This window comes from Oncorhynchus tshawytscha, linkage group LG05 (genome assembly GCF_018296145.1).
Source record: "Oncorhynchus tshawytscha isolate Ot180627B linkage group LG05, Otsh_v2.0, whole genome shotgun sequence".
NCBI lineage: Eukaryota > Metazoa > Chordata > Actinopteri > Salmoniformes > Salmonidae > Oncorhynchus > Oncorhynchus tshawytscha.
The window spans coordinates 19,481,640-19,502,143 of NC_056433.1; the positions used below are offsets into that span (position 1 = coordinate 19,481,640).

The following is a 20,504-nucleotide window of genomic DNA, read 5'->3' on the forward strand; positions in this document are numbered from 1 at the left end:
ACATACCGTACCACCTGGATGAACATACTGTACCACCTGCATAACATACTGTACCACCTGCATAACATACTGTATCATCTGCATAACATCCTGTACACCTGCATAACATACTGTACCACCTGGATGAACATACTGTACCACCTGCATAACATACTGTACACCTGCATAACATACTGTACACCTGCATAACATACTGTACCACCTGCATAACATACTGTTCCACCCGCGTAACATACTGTACCACCCGCGTAACATACTGTACCACCCACATGACACACTGTACCAACCGCATAACATACTGTACCACCCGCATAACATACTGTACATGTATTGGAATCTCCTTTGGTGCAGTCTTGTTAAAATAGTTCTATCAAATGAAATATAAATCAACATTTATGATTTTATACAGCTCTGTAGTCCCTTTTAATTGGAGTTCAATCGTTGCAGATGTGGCTCTGAATGCTATTTGTGGCTGAGAATGGGCAGAGGAGAAAAAAAGTCAAGGTTTTCTGAGGACTCGGATTGGAAAGTCCACTTCAAGGGCCCCAATGTTATCTATAATCCACCAGACAGGATTACTTTGGTCAGTCTACTTTGGTCAGAAGTTAAATATTATTAGGTGCAATTATTACAGGTTGATTTACTGTTCATTTGAATTAGATAAACAACACCAAAAGACCAATGTTGTATATATGTATATATGTATATATGTGTTGTCAGATGGACAGCCATACAAACAATACACATTTTCTAGCCTACACTGTGTAATATTGATTAAGTCTGTAGTAGATACATGTCCTGTGTTGCCATTTTCCTGGCTGTCCCCATACTGCGTGATTGAGTAATTTGTTTTATGTCCTTTTCAATTCCCTGCTGCCTTGGCCTCATCCTGTGCTAAGCAGCATCAAAGAGAGAAAGGCCAAGACAATCGCCAATTTGTTTCCCACCATATCCTCCAGCCAGCCAGGAGAAAACAGCACCTTCTGTAGTAGTAGACCTGTTCTTGTCTTATATAAGCATGTCTCCGTGGCTTGAGGACCAGCGAATGCCATTCGAGGGGAGTGCCAATTGTTGATTGTAAGTCTGCTGGTCCAAGGACAGGAGGAGGAATGGGATAGGATGGGAAAAGGTCATTCCCTGGTGGTTTGGCCAGACGGGTATATTTACACACTACCCACAGCAGTCTGTCTGTGAGGCCTTGAGAAATGACAGTGGTCTGAGTCTCTCTCACTAGCCTCCTCTGGGCTCAATAATAATCTCTCTGTCACAGGAAGAGGAACCAATGGTCTCGCAAACATGTCCAGAGGGTTCCTGGCCCCCCAGACTGATTACGAAATCTAATAAAATGCTTCCATGCAGCTCCCAGACAGGGGGATTGGGTGTGTCTGTGTCTGAGACCAGGCTGAGGCATACTGTACATGAAGGATATGTTATGAGGGATCAGTGTGTTTATATCCAAAGATTTGTCAGCAAGTCAAACCCAGTGTAGGATAGAGCTCCTAATAAAAATGTGAATTGGCAGGCATCCTGGGCCAAGACCTTATATTACACAGTCTGACGTAAAGGAGACCCACTAAGCATAGACATCAGTTTAAAGTCTAGTTTTTGACATAAATGTCACGTCATTGGATTTAGGTCAAAGGTTGGGTGAAAAAAAGCTGAAATGTCCTGAAGTTGAAGACTTTTTGCAAATCCAATCAGTTTTCCAAGTTTATTCAACGTCATCACATTCATTTTATGGGTTGAAATGATGTGGAAACAACATTGATTCAACCAGTTTCTGCCCAGTGGGGATGTCATCCTTTTGATATTGGTTTTAAATGATACACAAATGACAAGGCTTACTATGGAGGATCAGTGTCTGCAATGTTTTGATGCTACAAGATCAGGCTCACACTATTTCTCAGCGTTGGATTTGAGGACGAGGTGCAGTAAATTTGCTCGTGAGTACTGACCTCTGCTGGATGCCTTTGGAATTGATATCTGGAATCATTTGGACCTCAAAGAAGCATTGTGCTGGTCTACTCAGACAGGATGAGCTTTGAGGTCAATGAAAAACATCTGCTACTGTACAACACTGACATAATGACATTCAGGACAGTAACAGCAGCAGAGCAACAGAGGAATCAGCCTAAGGAGTAAATTGAATTTCATCTAACAAAATCATTGGACAGATTACACCAATCTGCTCTGATGCACCACAGCCACATCCTTTATTCGAAACATGCCCCATCTTGAGAGTGGCTCTTTCATGTCCCATGGCATTTGACAAGGGCATCAAAGTCAGGAAAACCAAATAACTTTGCAATGCTCTTACATGGTTCCTGACCTTGCAACAGGAGCAGTCCTCAATGACTGCTTATCCTCAGGGAATCCTTAATTAACTTGGATTTCTTGTTTGTTATATAAAAAATGTCCTTAAATATAGGTGGTCTTGATTTGCCAGTTTTGAGAGAGGGTGGATGGCTATTATCTCATACTGTTGTTATACTATGGTATCACCTCGATTTTAGGCACCACTGACACAGAGAGAGAGGAAAGCTGGCACAGACTCCTACACTCTTAGAAAAAAGGGTTCAAAAACGGTTCCCCGGCTGTCCCCATAGGAGAACCACTGTTGGGCTACCTGTTTGGATTTCAGCTAGAACCATTTTGGGTTCCATGTAGATCCCCTTTCCACAGAGGGTTATACGTTGAACACAAAAGGGTTCTACCTGGAACCAAAAAGGTTCTACAAAGGGTTCTCCTATGTGGACAGCCAAATAACTCTTTTAGGTTCTAGATGCCACCGTTTTTTCTAAGTGTAGAACACAGACAGAATAACTTTTGGACAGAGAGGTAGCCCAAGGGGGGAAAAAGTAATGTTTTCACCCATGACTATCTCAAACAATACATCAGTCCCACACTGCAGATGGTGGCAAATTCAAAACAGCTAAGTCCATCCCCTGTGAGAAAACCACCTTTTCATAATAATCCAGCCTGACTAGAGATACAAAGAGAAACAAAACACTCAATAACCTAGGAAAAGACAATGATGGCAGTACATTTTCATAATGGTCCCATGTAATCTAATAATTCACATACCTTCTCTTGTGTCCCTATCCCACTGATGTATCTTGCTGTATCCATTAGATTAAATATCCATCCATTCATCCATTCAAATATTCATGCATTGAAATCCACGTGATCTGTAAATAACACAATATTCCATTTTCCGTGACTCTTCTCTCCAAACACTAACCACATAACACATGCAGAAAAGCAAGAACGAGACCTTCCTTTTTGACCTGTTTGTGACTATATGGGACGTTGGCACATTGGAGTTAGTCAGTCAGAGTAATCGCTGTAAGTCGGACTAGCGGTGCTGGTGGCCCTGCGGCCTTAGGGAGAGATGTTCCTAGCGGTACCAGGGAGCCCAAGGCCATAACAGTGGCCTTACAGTACTGACCTCCCCCTGAGCTGCCACAGGATAATGGGATCAGGGAAATCATCTATTACTATGTTTCTATGTAGACTTGTCAAGTAATGTACTCAGGTCTAGAGAATTCCAATCATAGGCTATGAAGAACGCATCATGAGCAATACGAGCAAAAGGGTCTTGTCTTATACTCAAAATAAATAACTAACAACCCAAACTTGACCATAGGTAATACTTATAACTACAAAATAAAACTCTTTAGACATGTATTAACTTTTGGACACACAGAATATAAAAAGTATGGTTTATACATGTATATATTTAGACAACAACAAAACATTTTTCCAACATGTGAACTTCAGCCCATCCGATGGAAGATTCCTTATAATAATTCACACTCCGATAACTCCGATCAAGTCAGAGAAGTCATTCCAGAACCATCTTCTATTGTTGCTGATCAAAGACTAAATTTGCATTCAACAGACATCCCAATAACACATAATGAATGGATAGGGAGGAGAGATTCTAGGAATGTCTTGTCTTCTTCAGTCAAACAACATCTTCCACAGCCGGTGTGAGAGAGTGAGTGGTGTGATTCACACAGTGGTTTGGCTATAGACTAAAGGCTTAAACAGGTCTGGACTATAGAGTACGTGAGGCACATGGTAAAGAGTAGAACCACTCCACTGTGTGGCTCTGAGGCAGAACGGCACATCGTGGAGGGAGGCTTGACTTCGGACTTCACCTCTGGTGGTGACACTATGGTCCCTTGAATCTGGAGGGGAAACAAAAGAGAGGGACAAATGTATAACTATGAAATACAGTGAGGAAGATTACTATTTAAAACACATTCAATCATATATTATACAGTCGATTTTAAACTAATAAGTGATCAACATTTATATAAATCAACATCCCAGAAGAGTGAAAGGACACATATTCATTGGTTCCCTAGTCAGTGACTAATTGAAAGCACTACATCAACTCCAACTGAACACTCACCGACCACTCGTCCTGCCCCCACTTGGAGCAGCGCACATTCATGGGCAGCTGTAGAACCATCTGGTTGAAGGACTTCCCTCTGTTCTTCGACCACCTGTACTTGTCCATGGCCTCTGTGAAGGAGAGGCTGCTATACTTCTTTGGGCTCTTGATCATGAAAGGCCAGGTCCTATGACAGAAGAAGAATATACAGTAAGTGAAAGGTAGAAAGTAAAATGAAGAATATTAAAGGTAGAATATTTACCATACACATGCTGATGCACAATATATCAGCCACTGTATACATGTTCAGTGCATTGTAAAGTATTCAGACCCCTTCACTTTATCCACATTTTGTTACGTTACAGATTTATTCTAAAATTGATTCAATAATTTAAAAAAACAAATCTACACAAAATACCCTATAACGACGAGGCGTTTTACAGTTATTAAAAATAAAAAACAGAAATACCTTATTTACATAAGTATTCAGACTCTTTTCTATGAGACTCGAAATTGATCTCAGGTGCATCCTGTTCCATTGATCATCCTTGAGATTTTTCCACATCTTGATTGGAGCCCACCTGTGGTAAATTCAATTGATTGGATATGTTTTGGAAAGGCACCTACAGTACCTGTCTACAGTATATAAGGTCCCACAGTTGACAAAACCAAGCCAAGAGGTCGAAGGAATTGTCCGTAGAGCTCAGAGACAGGATTGTGTCGAGGCACAGATCTGGGGAAGGGCAGGTCCCCAAGAACACAGTAGCCTCCATCATTCTTAAATGTAAGAACCAATACTCTTCCACCAAGACTCTTCCTAGAGCTGGCTGCCCGGCCAAACTGAGCAACCAGGGCAGAAGGGCCTTGGTCAGGGAGGTGACCAAGAACCCGATGGTCACTCTGACAGATCTCTAGAGTTCCTCTGTGGAGATGGGAGAACTTTCCAGAAGGACAATCATCTCTGCAGCACTCCACCAATCAGGCCGTTATGGTAGAGTGGCCAGACATAAGATACTCCCCAGTAAAAGGCACATGACGAACCTAAACACACAGCCAAGACAAGGCAGGAGTGGCTTCGGGACAAGTCTCTGAATGTCCCCGAGTGGCCCGGCCAGAGACCGGATCTTGTACCCGATCGAACATCTCTGGAGAGATCTGAAAATAGCTGTTCAGCGACGCTCCCCATCCAACCTGACAGAGCTTGAGAGGATCTACAGAGAATAATATGAGAAACTCCCCAAATACAGTTGTGCCAAGCTTGTAGTGTCATACCCAAGAAGACTCAAGGCTGTAATCGCCACCAAAGGTGCTTCAACAAAGTACTGAGTAACGGGTCTGAATACTTATGTAAATGTGATATTTCAATTCAGATTATTTTTATAAATATGCAAACATTTCTAAAAACCTGTTTTTGTTTTGTCATTATGGGGCATTGTGGGTAGATTGAGGAGGGGAAAAACAATAGAATCAATATTAGAATAAGGCTGTAATGTAACAAAATGTGGAAAAAGGTGAAGGGGTCTGAATACTTTCCAAATGCACTCTACATTGTTAAACATTTTTACAATTTATGGTCAGAAGGAAAAACAGCAGCTGCTAACTAAATCCTTCCAAAAGCATTTCCATGAGGAAGACATTAAGGAAAGTGGGACTGTTGTTTCCTGCTAAGGCCTGTTTTTGTTTATAGAAGGTTGGTGTTCCTCTTCATGACAAGGCTTCTTGGAATAAAAGGAGTGTAGCCATGCATTAATAGCAGGAACAGAAAACGCACTCCAGCAGCCCAACCCATCAAATAGACTCATTTCCAGGCCTTTTTTTACAAACTATTCTCAGGTCTATGGTCTCGCTTACACAACTTACCACTCAGGGTCATATGGACAGGAAACACCATAGACACATTACAATACCTGCAGTAGCATCAGTTAAGGAATAGGTTGCACTATGTTTATTTAATTTACTGACATACTGACAATGAACTGACTTGTAGGTAATCTAATGATTACATGAAGTAGATTGATGTTATGTTTCAGGATTTCACATCTGCTTTTGATGCCATTGTCATTTTATTTGCATAAAAGCAAAGGTGGAAAAACTTAATGGTAAAATGACTTGTTTCACTAAGCATGCTATCATCCAGTTTTCATGCAAATAAAGTCATACAGTATAAAAAAACAGGACAGCTGTGATAGAAACAGGTTTCTGTACAATTTTATAAATACCTACAGATATTATGACTATTCGACAGTGGTGGGTGTCGGTAAAATGTATTATGCGAGAAATAGCAGTGGAAACGCCTGTAAGCGCAAATACTGATATAATAACCATCACATGAAAGCAAACTTGGAGTCACGTGATGATATAAACGATTTCTATAAGATGATATGGTATGTGATCCTCCAACTACGACTCGGGAAACCACACAGTTTATTAGGCTCCAGATGAAGTGGGTGTTGAAAGTGCACGCTAAGAGCTTGATGCTCTCTTCCAATAAATACCGAGGGTCTTATCTGGTGACATGATGATCGATGCTTGACTGCTGTTTGACAAATACAAATATTCTCCTGCATCCATAATAACGTCATAATGTAGACTAGCCTACCCTCACTTTGTATGTGAGCTGTTGCCTAGAGCGCAGGTGCTAAAACCAGAGTAGGCTTAACGCAACAGTTTTTGTGACAAAACTATCAGTTGACCTTTAGATTTTTTATTCCGTAATGAAAACTTAAGCAAAAATGTACATTTTGTGTGCACTGTCATCATGCACAGATTTTTCTCTACAACAAGTTAGTTTGGTGGAAACACCACTAGAGGGAAAATGCGCATATTTTCTTTATTCAGATTTGAGAATATTCCTATGAAAAATTGTCACCAATTGAATGGGAATCTAGCTACATAGACAAATATTGTGCATTTTCTCATTTAAATGGATGAACCGTATGTTATTTTGAACTAAATGAATGGAATGCAAGAGCAAAAACATATTAAGGAAAACAATAAACTATTGCTTTGTATATCTTGCTGTCAAAGTCCAGCATGCTAACTGGTAAAACAAAACAGAACCATCTAAAACAGGAAAAAGAGTACCACTGTGCTCAACTTCAGATGTGCTCCACATGTTGACCCCACTGGGCTAGTGTGACTATGAGCTCTTTGGGACGATACCCCATATTCCTCAGTCCTTTCCTCCTTCCTATGACATGCAATCTCTTTGTTCCATAAACCTCTTCCAATCCCCTATTCTCTCTCCCAGGCCTGGGGGGGATGTATTTCATCTCTCTCTATATCATGCAGTAACTCATTTGGAACATAACTTCTCCATGGTAATGCATTGTGTATGACCTTTGACATTTGTAAGGTGCTCCAGGCAGAGAAAACACTTCACATAAAAATGATCTTCCCCAATTGGTATTACAGGTTCCAACTTGAACCGCTACATGGGTATTGCAGTCGCAGTACAGAGCCTCTTACTTACGTGACAGGCACCTGGATCTCTTTGACTCCGATGAACTTAAGCTGCCCGATGATCTCAGGGAGGCTCTCACACCTGGCCAGATTCACTCTGGGATAGTAGAGCAGGTAGGACAGACACATCTCATCCCTGGTGGTCAAACCACCCTGAGAGAATAGCCAGAGGGAAAATCATCTAGAAATCAAGTGGTTAAGAGCATTGGGCCAGTAACCAAAACGTCACTGGTTCGAATCCCCAAGCCGGCAAGGTAGAACATTCTGCCGTTCTGCCCTTGAGCAAGGCAGATAACCCCCAACATCAACTACTCCCTGGGTGCCGATGATGTCGTTTAAGGCATCCCCCACACCTCTCTGATTCAGAGGGGTGGGGTTAAATGCGGAAGACACATTTCGGTTCAATGCATTCAGTTGTGCAACTGACTGGGTATCCCCCTTTCCCTATTCTGTATACTAAATACCAATACAACAGGTACATTAAAGGTTACATAGCCTTTTGCGGGCCCTTTAGCCTTTTGCGGGCCCTAAGTGAGATTTGGTTGCCCTCCCCCCACCTCGCAGGCATTTTAGTGGCCTCCCTCTTGGCAGAGGAGTGAACATTTTGCAGTTTTAATGCCATTTTCCAACAATTCTACAAAATGTTATATGGGGTGGAGAGAAAATGTTGCTGTTCTAAAGCTAATTTTCTGATATTGTACACATTTTGCCTTGGCTTATGCCATGTTCATACAACATCTGGATGACTAACAAAATCAATGGGGGCCCCTGGAGGTCAGTGGCCCCCTGGAGGTCAGTGGCCCCTGGGCATGTGCCCTTCCTAATTCAGCGATGAAGGTTTAGATAGCTGGCTAGACTTATAATCCTTGCAGTCTTCTAAAATGTTAGCTGATATGGGATAATTGAGTGACTGTCAGTGACATGACAAGAGAAAAACTGCTGATGCACAACCAAATTACAAAATTGCATATTGTGTATTCTAGTATGCTATCTCTCAACAATAAGTTGAGACCTTGACTCAGTTCCTAAAATGTTGTTTACAATAGCATTTACAAAATGATGGTGGGGGGCCGCTGGGGTCCTACGCACAGCGTGTAGTCTGCACCACTGCCTTTACTCTACTTTACTGTTATCAAATTACACTTCTATTCTATTCTATTTAGCCCCACAACAACATGGATATCTGTGTAACAATCATGAACTTTAACAAACACTAAGATTTGGCACCAGGGTCCTTGTAAACCACTAAGAAATCATGAAAATCTGTTTCTGAAAACATGCGACTGATATAGATTAAGTACCACTTCAGGCTGTATTATGTCTAACACGAAGATGACACAATAACAGTGCCTTGTGGTGACAAAGTTGTAATGGAATACAATTCTGTTTTATATTGTTCCAGAATAACAATTGGTTGGCTTGTTTACTCCTGAACAGTAGAGAGTAACTCTAGAAGAGAAGGAGCCCCGTTTTACGACTGTAATCATCAGTCGTTTGATGTCTCTGTAAAAAACGATGCCAGTAGCTGCAAACAACTATAGATCCCATCTGTGGTCCTGGGGGGTATCTGCAGACAGATTGTTCAGCCAAGAACAGACAGCCTGTAACACATACAGTACAGTGCCGTGAAAAAGCATTTGCCTCCTTTCTAATTTTCTCTACTTTTGCACATTTTTGATACTGAATGTTATCAGATCTTCAACCAAAACTTAATATTAGATAAAGGGAACCTGAGTGAACAAATAACACAACAATTACATGCATATTTCATTTATTTAATAAACAAAGTTATGCAACACCCAGTGCCCCTGTGTGAAAAAGAAATTGCCCCATTACACTCTATAACTGGCTGTGCCACCTTTAGCTGCAATGACTGCAACCAAATGTTTCCTGTAGTTGTTGATCCGTCTCTCACGTATCTGTGGAGGAATTTTGGCCCACCTTTGCATGCAGAACTGCTTGAACTCAGTGACATTTGTGGGTTTTCAAGCATGAACTGTTCATTTCAAGTCCTGCCACAACATCTCAATTGGGATTAGGTCTCGACTTTGACTAGGCCATTCCAAAACTTAAAATGTGTTGCTTTTTAGCCATTTTCATGTAGACTTGATTGTGTGTTTTGGATCGTTGTCTTACCGCATGACGCAGCTGCACTTCAGCTTCAGCTCACAGACGCATTGCCTGACATTCTTCTGTAGAATTCTCTGATACAGAGCAGAATTCATGGTTCCTTCTATTAAGGTAAGTCGTCCAGTCAGCAAAGCATCCCCGAACCATCACACTACCACCACCATGCTTGACCGTTGGTATAAGGTTCTTACTGTGGAATGTAGTGTTTGGTTTGACTTTTGTCCATATAACATTCTTCCAAGAGTATTGATGATCATCCAGGTGCTTCCTTCCAAGTGCTTTTTGGATGAGATGGGTTTCATTATGCCTGGCAAAAACCAAACACTGCATTCCACAGTAAGAACCTCATACCAATGGTCAAGCATGGTGGTGGTAGTGTGATGGTTTTGGGATGCTTTGCTGCCTCAGGAACCAGGTCAACTTATCTTAATAGAAGGAACCATGAATTCTGCTCTGTATCAGAGAATTCTACAGGAGAATGTCAGGCCATGTGTGGTTATGCAGAAGACAATGATCCAAAACACACAATCACATGAAAATGGCTAAAAAGCAACAAAATCTAAGTTTTGTAATAGCTTAGTCAAAGTCCAGACCTAATCCCAATTGAGATGTTGTGGCAGGACTTGAAATGAGTAGTTTATGTTTGAAAACCCACAAATGTCACTGAGTTCAAGCAGTTCTGCATGCAAAGGTGGGCCACAATTCCTCCACAGTGATGTGAGAGACTGATCAACAACTACAGGAAGCATTTGGTTGCAGTCATTGCAGCTAAAGGTGGCACAACCAGTTATTAAGTGTAAGGGGGCAATTACCTTTTCACACAGGGGCACTGGGTGTTGCATAACTTTGTTAATTAAATAAATGAAATAAGTATGTATATGTTGTGTTATTTGTTCACTCAGGTTCCCTTAATCTAATAGTAGGTTTTGGTTGAAGATCTGATAACATTCAGTATCAAAAATATGCAAAGGTAGAGAAAATCAGAAAGGAGGCAAATGATTTTTCACGGCACTGTATGTCTGAAAGTATCAACCAAGAGGTTCATGCAGGGGAAACACAACTAATTTATATAACGGTAAGTACAGAACACTAAATTCCATTCCATTTAAGTATACTAATTCTACTGATCTATTCGTTTGTAATTGTGTAATAGGAATGATGACATCCTTCTGTGTAATTTTTCTTCAAAGGTAAGAATGGTTCAAAAACAATATGGGCTTTGTGTCCATCTTATGGTACATCTGAAGTCAAAGCAATAACCCCATAGCTCTACCCTGAAGGGTTGTGTAATGTTGTCATGAACATGACGATTTTTGTTCCGTCCTGCAATCAACCAAATCATCAAATCATAGAAACACAGAGACAGATTTGAAACATGAGCTCAAATAGGCTCTGTCTGAGGAACAATAGAACACATGTAAAAAATTAGGTGATCTCTGTAAACTCACATAAAACAGATCATTACGAAGAAGCCACATCTTAAGGATGAGCTGGATTCACCATGTCAGAGCTGACAGCTCAGTTTCAAAGGCCCCATAAAAGCAAAAGTAAGAAAATAATAGAGAAAGCTGGTAAAATAAGTATTCATTTATCCATGTGGATTCTGAGTAGTGCATTCTTACCCAGGTCATGTTTTGTCTGTCTTTTGTGGTGTACTTGCATTCTGTGATCAAATTGTCACCCTGAAAAGAAAGATTAAAATCAAGGCTCTTCTGTGGTTGTGAATTTAGAACCTGTCACACCCTGACCTTAGTTATCTATGTTTTCTTTTTTATTTGGTTAGGTCAGGGTGTGACAAGGGTGGTGAGTTTAGTTTTTGTATTGTCTAGGGGTTTTTGTATGTCTAGGGGTTTTTATAGTCTAGGGGTTTATATATCTATGGTTGCCTGGATTGGTTCTCAATCAGAGGCAGCTGTTTATCGTTGTCTCTGATTGGGAACCATATTTAGGTAGCCATATTCCTTGGTTTATCTGTGGGTTATTGTCTATGTGTAGTTGCCTGTTTCAGAACTCGTGTTATATAGCGTCACGTTAGTTTTGTTTACGTGTTCTTCGTTATTAAAAGAAGAATGTATTCAAATCACGCTGCGCCTTGGTCTCCTCACTATGACGAACGTGACAGAACCCCACATCAAACAAAATTGTGTTTTCATTAAAGTACATAATTACGATAACACTAAAGCAGTAATATACAGTACAAGGAGGTGTGATTTCCTGTGGTTTTAGCATGGCTATGCTGAGGTCGACGGTACGAGGCAACAGCCAAAAGATGAACCTCTAATTATGTCCTTTATCTATGTAGGTGGATCAAAGTCATGCAATCATCAATCATTACTGTTCATCACAGGGAGAGTGGAACATGCTTCAACCTGCATGGCAAGCTCAAGCGGTAGATTTATAATCACATATTTCCTACACTATATAAAGGTAGACTCAGCAAAATGATGTTGCCACGAGCAGCACCACAGATATTGCGGTGAGCGAGATGCAAGAATTCTCTCTCACGGTCACACACAGTACCTGCGCATGTGCGTGTGTTCGCTTCACGTTGTTAGAGCGTGGTAGGTACGGGATGAAAACAGTGGAGAAGTTTATCCTTACTCTTCAACGGTCTTAGTTGTTGTGGAAATTGGCCCACTATGCTGTTTACTTTGTGCACCTACATCATATCACTGAGTCTACCTTTAATGTGTCAGCTAAACAGTATTTCAGAGTACCAACAGGTAACAGCAGCCTCTCGTCCTTCAGCAGCTGGAACTCCTGGAAGTTGAAGTCAAACTCCTCATCATGTGACAGGGGCTGCAGCTCCTCCTGTCCCCGGAAGTGTCTGGTTCTGATGGCGCGGCCAGCTAGGTGAGCATGCATCAGAACAGCAAACACCCTAACTCCGCTGGGCATCTCCTGGCCTAGGGACTGATGGAGGAGCAAATAGATATTCTCTCACAGATGCAGAAAGTGCTTTTTAGTTTTATTGCACTTTTGGATGATCACTATTTTGGGCACGTAGCAAGACTAAAATGGAGGCTTGTCACTGTTGGTGGTATAGCATAACAGTCATTTAACAGTGGATGTTTGACTCCTGTTGTTCCCTAGTGAAATGGGAATGTCAGGCATCGCACCAGTTTGAAAGACTCCGCCATAGCTGGCTTTCTTACCTCCTGCAAACACTCGCGGGTACAGTGTCCCTCTGAGATGTACTCCTGCATGCCTGGAGGCAGCATGTGGTACAGACTCACCCACACACCTGTCTCTATCACTCCTGCGTCATACTGACGCAACTCTGGGGTGTAGAACAGACGCAGGCCAGAGCTGTCCACCACTCCTGACAATGAAACAGTAACATTACAATGAACAGGGTAACTGACTGTTAAAGTGTAAAGTGCTGTAGATATCACTTGGCCACACAAGTGTGAATGGGTGAAACGGGAAAATTACAATAGAGTGAAGGCAGACAAGTCACATTAATTGTTTGTAATGCAACATGACGTGTCCTTGTGGGTGTACTATACCTTGTTGAAAGGCTGGGTTGTCATAGTGGACCTCCATCAGGACATAGACAGGGTCTATTGATGTGCCAATGGACAGCCCAACATGGGGTGGATAGGTGAACCCCTGTAAGGGTAGATTGAGAGCCATACTGAACATGTTAATAAGGAAGCTTACATGATCACTCTGATACATGGAAATACAAGTGGCTAATGAAAAGTTTTATAACACTGAATTAAAAATGACTACAAATTTAAACCAATTGCCCACCTCGCCACCAATGGCCCAGGCGAAGACTATCGTCTCACACGTGAGAAAGGAGTCAGGCATATTTGGATGGTAACATTCATGGCCAGCCTTGAGCTCACTCTCATTCAAGGTGCTATCACATTGATACAACAAAATGTGATGAACCAGGTTTTCATGGCCCCTTTGAATCAAAGGCTCAATCTGTAAACAAAAAGAAGAAAGAAGGAAGTAGTAAATGTTATTGTATTCTAACCCCGGTTGGCTTCTTTTGAATTGCCTACACTTGCCTTAACTTTTACTGCAGTGGGCTAAATCAGGGTCACACAGATTATTTCTTGGTAGTCTTAAACAAATCTACTTTGAAACAAAAGAATACACACATGGTTATGGGCTTAAAAAAAACAAGACACCTGTACCATGTCAGATATTAGTATTTTGAAATGTATTCAATTTTGAATTTGCATCCCAATATTACACTTTATATACATCAGAGAAGACTGAAATATAACAAAACCGCTTGACATTGAAACACCACATTTTTGCAGTTTATTAATTATAAAATAATTACATTTTTTTCACAGCATTCCACCCATGAGGCCACTAGAAGTGTATTTAGTCATTTGACTGCAGGAAAGGGTTAGACCTCAATTATATTGCTCTCAACAGTAGGTTTCACACAAGAGGGGATAAACAGGATTAGGTAGGCCCTGCTCACTTCAGGATGAAAGTAGTGAAAAATAAATGTAAATAAATATGTTTTTCCTCAATGGGCCTGGGGGCCTCTAGGTTGGACTTAGAATCTGGGAAAAGCAGCTTGCTGCCTGCTGGGCAAACCTTGACATCATACTGTGAGGCCTCCTTTAAAACCAACAGGACACAAGACCAAAGCTTGGCCCATGAACACCGTATTAATATTTAGACATTCTTCCGACTTTTTCTCAAATATATTTATTCATGGTGGAAGCAGCCGTGGTAGTCTAAGTTTGAGGTTGAGATTGTGCCATGAGAGAGGAAGGATAGCGCCTCTCTTGTTAGACGATTTGGTACACTGTGTAACAAACTCTGCCTTCATAGAACACTTTATAAGCCACTTTCTCTGAATAAAGAACTTCATTGAATAGAATACATCTATCAAACTAAAATAAGCATGTCATGTAGACAGTTTTCAGGAAGTCTTGAAAGTCATAGAGTCATCTAAACAGGAGGTGAGGTTGCGGTGCCCAAGATAATAGAGTTGTGGAGTGAGGTGGTGAAAGACCAAATCCCCCAGAGGGACGAAGGAGGTGGAACGGAGGGTAGGGACAGAAACCGTGACTGAGAAAATATCATGGGAATGGGGTCTTTTTGAAGTGTCAAGATAGGATTATTGGCATAACGTGCACAGGGAAAATTAGATGGGCCTTTTAAACTTCTGTATAAATGCCATAAAACCCCAAAAGAACAATAGTAGCGTTTCTTTATAGACCACAGATGAATTGGAGGAGACAGTCCCATTCATATCACGCATAATAACAGATGTCTTACATACTGCCTCTCACTCACTGACTCACACATCATGCACACGCACATGAAAACATCTGGGATGGAAAAATAACAATGTTTAATCCCAACAGTCCGACTCCCACGTGGCATTTGGATACTGAAATGATTTCCATTTTACTCTACTAATTCTATAAAGGCAACACTTTAATCATCTTACATTATTTCGTCACGCAAAGAGCTCCCTCCAAAATAAGAGTTCACAACAATATGTGGGATATCACAACAGTTTGTGTTATGTATAGTGGAATCAGAGATCCTCTGAGCCCTGCAGCTGTTAATAAGGGTAGGATTTTCCAGACCTTTTTTTAACAAGGGTAGGATTTTCCAGACCTTTTCTGAAACCTTTACACAACTCCTCTGACAAATTGGATAAGGACAGTGGAGCATATTTTTCTGATAGCATGGTGCTGGTGTTTCTCATTCTATGATCTAATTGTCATCATCAGAATGGCAGATTGCAGAACAGAAGAGCCAGATTAATGTATAGTACAGTAAGCTGTGTGCTGGAGGGGGAGTAAGAGAAGAGAGAGCTAGCTATATTTATATCTTTCTGGCTCTGGTTCACTTAATGACTGAAGACTTTGTTTTGAGCTCAAGGATTCTAAAGTCAGAGGTCATAGCCATGGCAACTTTAAAAGCAACTCTCATGTTTTCTACTTGGCAGAAAAGTCCTACTGTAAGTGATCTGACCAATGATAACACGATACAGTACAGAACTACTATTCCATACTATGTTAATATAACTAAGGCCCTTTAGTAAAACATCAACATCTAGTTTAAAAAAGCACATTTGGTCTTTATGACAAATCCTACTAAGGATTAGAACAAGAAATGGATAAGGAATGTGTCATCGTGCCATTCTTTTGAATCTAAATTGTATGTGCTACCTCCTTTAATCAAGTGTGTTTTAAAGCGTTTTGGTTTTATACTAGTTCAACTATGTTTGGAATATATAATTTATATAATGGCTCATTTAATACACAATAGCAATTTGGAGCAGCAAACAAGCAGCAGGTGTGCCTCAGAAGTGGGAGAAATATCTACAGATTTCTCTACGGAACACACTACAGATGACTGCAATGAAAGAGGAACCCACTTCAGACGACAGCAATGAAAGAGGGAGGCAGGCAGACAAATAAAAACTCAGAAATTATCCAGGTGAGATGCCTTTAAAAAAAGGTAAACAAGATGACTGCATGCTGACTGAACTATAGGCTACTCCTTCCTCAAGGGAAAGCCTGAGGTCGATTTGCTATAATTTTTCTGCTGTGTTGTTAATATAGCTCAATGAATTCCAAGTGTGTACTTACTCTAATGATATGGTGCTTCTTCTGAACCTCCTGGATCTTAAATATCTGACACCAGTAGGTAGTGTCCTTGAATGGCACTGGCACCTATCTTGAGAGGAACAAACAGACAGAGACTGATACTGTATTTACTCTCCATAAAATTGGACTGATCATAAATCTCACACAGTGCAAATACAGTCTCAGAGTACAAAAGGTCCTGTGAAGTAATAAAAGCTAGAAGTGGTATCAAGTTTGTTTAAGAGATGGATAGTGGGTGAGAGAAGTAACCTTTTCTTCTCCAGCCGTCACACTTACGTTTATGTTTTGCAAGTTGAAAAAGTCCATCTCAGAGGAAATATTAGCTTTACTTCCTGGGTCGAGTAGCCGCATACTCTTCCTCCCCCTGTTCACTCCATGATACATCGGTCCTGACGGTCCCACATCCTCACTGTGGTAGGCCCATATCACCCTCACTGTGCTTTCCTGGGCAGACAATACACATACACATCTTCTATCTAGAAGTGAGTTTGGATTTGAAAATGCGGTAAGAAGTACTATAACACACCGGGCATGAACTGACATTTAAACTAAAACGCTCACACCAGCACACATTCAAACACGCAAACATCAACCTCCACATTTCCCATTGATAAAACATTTCCACCACCCACGTACCGTGATGTCCTTGTCACTTGTGTCACAGGTCAGGAGGTGCCTGCTGAAAGCCAGGACTGTGTGTGTACTGTTCTCCCTGCCATACTGCAGCCTGTAGTTCTGCTGCACATCTCTGTGCACTTTTCTGTTGGCGTCTGCAAAGTAATCCTGTTGAAAGCATGCCGGATATAATACAACCGTCCTGTCTGCAATAACACTGTCCTGAACGAGGGGACAAGAGAGCCTTCAATGTAAAAATACATTCATAGATGTAAATCACAAAACTTTGGGAGAACCAGTGTTCCAATGACACAATTGAAAGAGCACGGTAGATAATTACATTACTTTGCTTAATTACTGATCTATTACTGTATTATTACATTAGCTAGGATGACGACTAGCTAAATGACTATTACCACAGGACTATGCTTCATTTGTGGTCAACCAACTGCCTTGAGCCCCGTTTATACCTGGTACCAACATGCTTCCGTTGTCCTGATCTTCTCCACACTCTGATTGTACCCACATCTTTAGACAGGTTTAGATGATTAAAATACGCATTGTGATCAGATCTTCCTGACCACCTCCGGAGGTAGTCAGGCACGCTTTGTGGACAAACGCATGTGGACAGTGAAACCATTTAAATCATCATTATCCTACACTTTAAAATCATTGACAAGGTGGCCAATTGACTTATGCCATACTTTTGTGTGTGTAATATATAGTGTATATATTTGCAAATGGAAGCATCTAAAAAGCTAGTTTTCCTATTAAAGCTTCAGAAAATGTGTCTTATGTTCTGTGTCTGAAATGTAAATGACTGTCTGTCAATATAAGTCTTAAAATAAATACTAATTATTCTGAAAGAATAGCTGTGAAATGATTTGCATACAAGGATGGACCAGGAAATCTGGCCACAATGCAGACACAGTGGATGGATAACAGACACATTTTAATACCATGTGTAGACACATTTCAGAAAACGTGGGCACAATCAGAATGCGGACAAGATCAGGACACAGGACACTTTAGCACCAGGTATATACAGGGCTTTGTTGTGGCAAGTGTCTGGCTGTTATGTCTTTGTCCGTATCACTGCCAAGCATTGCTTGTAAATACATGACAACAAACAACAACATTGGCACAAAACCACAGCTGCTGTCTCCTCATAGACCCTGACCCTCTGGTAACACAATAAGAGGGACTGTGTTAGATTGTGTGGCATCATTGCCAGATCCCTGAGGCACAGTGAGCTTCCTGTGATGTGTAGCAATATCCAGACCCTTTACCCTGTTGGAGTCAATCCATGAGTGGCTGGCTGTGCCCCACAAAAGTTTACCATAAGGCAGTGGGTCGGACTAACAGTAACAGGTATGGCCAATAGCTTGTTACACCTAACCAATAACCATAAATTCAATTTGGAAACTCTCAATTATTATTTAATCTACTTTTAGATCCAAAGCCATGTATTTAGGAATACATGTCTCATCTAAATACATGGCTCTGGATAATACTATTTCATCAGGTAAACACCCCAAATATACCCAAGTGCCCTGTGAAAATAGCTAAACGTAAATGTAATATAAATCATAATTTTCATATAGCTGCACAATTGAACTATGTATGTAATGTTAAATTACAGTGAACGTAGCCCACCTCTCATGTGATAAAACTGCAAGGCATAACGTGCGTCACTTTCATTCTATAAAACCCAGGTGAGTAACATACCTGTAGATACGGTGTCCCATCCGTGACTCCACCAATGACGATGTCTGACGACGCCATGGCACCGTTGGGAGATAGACCAAATCCTATATATCCTCTAGTTTCCACTTCTATTTCAAAAGTAATAGTTCTCCGGTCAAACCTCCACTTTAGATTATACTTCCCATGAGGGTCCAAAATAGTTGAATGACTAAATCCACTCCCGTGTGTCAAAGTTGCGTAAAACCAAAAAGTTGTGAAGAAAACTATAACACTACTATATTTCGCGGGTAACATCGTGAACATTGACGAAAAAACTACTACAAACAAAATAATAGAATGTCGTTGTTTAGACACAAATTACGTTTCTTTAGAAGTGTTTGGTTTGCAAATTGTACGCGGGCGACCAAGCACGCACACTCATCTGCGAGGAAGCAGCTTCTCTCATCCTCTCACTAGAACTGTCGAAACTTGTGCTGGCCCCTTTGATCTTCATAGAGACACGTCCCACACTGCTACCCCTGTGGTCAGGCCTTACCATACAGGTGGCTGTGACTTTAGGCAGAGTAACTGGATGGATCAACTCTGAACATGTAAAGAAGGACATACTAGGCTATTTGCCTAAATGCCAACCAGAGATAAAAAAAATATAAAAAGCTCCACGTAAATGTATCAGGCTAAAATAGAATAGAGAGGATGAAAAATAAGAGAATTAAAGTGATGCCAATTGTTTTTAAACAGCATACAGAAGGCCTGGTTCTCATATTTCACCCTGTCAAATTTTGTTTGAAAATGTAAACATCTTTCTTAAATTGAACTTTTCCTAAAAGAATCTGTGCCATCCAGTCTGTACATGCAGCCTCATCTGTCAAGAGATCAACTGCAGGGAGAAAAACTGGCAAAACTTCCAGGAACTGCTCCTCCTCCAGAAACACACATACATGCAAGATGAGGTGAGGAAATCAAATCACCCACTGCATAAAATGGTAAATGTCTTGGAATTTGTATATGCTCATTTTCACTAAAATCCTTGTTCAACAAGAAAAATGCAATTAAGCATTTGAGATTGAGTACACAAATCAGGGTTTTATTGATTTAGCTCATTTATCATGTTTCAAGAGTATATTGTACAGTAAAGCTTCCTCCCTCAGAAAAACTGGACAAGAGCAAGAATCAAAAAGAAAAAGTATATAAAAAAGTAAACTTTTGATATGTAACATTTCCATTGAAAACACAAAGCAGATAGGCTACACAACGTTCTAACGTACGACCAAATCACACGGAATTAAAGAAGAATGATGATTAGTAGGCAAAGGTCAGAATGGGGGAAAAAGGGAAGCCAGCAATTAAGAGCTCATTGCATCTAATGCTGCACTGCTTTTTATTGAAGAAAGTGAAAACGGAAAGAGCTGTATAAAAACAGATCACATTTGAGGCAGCAAAAACATTCACAGTTCCACAATAATTGTATAACCCATACTGTGCCTTCAAAGTATTCAAACCCCTCGACTTTTTCCACATTGTGTTGTGTTACAGCCTGAAATCTAACATGTATTACATTTTAAAATGAAATGTCTTGAGTCAAT

At 40.7% G+C, this 20,504-nt stretch overlaps 1 protein-coding gene across 1 annotated transcript; it reads right to left on the reverse strand.

Annotated features, from left to right (window-relative positions):
- Nucleotides 1–3,708: 3,708 nt before the first annotated feature.
- On the reverse strand, nucleotides 3,709–19,411 carry LOC112250111 (DBH-like monooxygenase protein 1 homolog). Its single transcript, XM_024419975.2, has 12 exons — nucleotides 18,943–19,411; nucleotides 17,236–17,382; nucleotides 16,876–17,043; nucleotides 16,582–16,665; nucleotides 13,751–13,930; nucleotides 13,504–13,606; nucleotides 13,150–13,316; nucleotides 12,716–12,907; nucleotides 11,617–11,676; nucleotides 7,875–8,017; nucleotides 4,421–4,589; nucleotides 3,709–4,193 (listed from the first exon to the last, which is right to left on the reverse strand). Exons 1-12 carry the CDS (start codon nucleotides 19,222–19,224, stop codon nucleotides 4,038–4,040), a joined length of 1,851 nt encoding a protein of 616 aa, XP_024275743.1. The 5' UTR covers nucleotides 19,225–19,411; the 3' UTR covers nucleotides 3,709–4,037.
- Nucleotides 19,412–20,504: the final 1,093 nt, after the last annotated feature.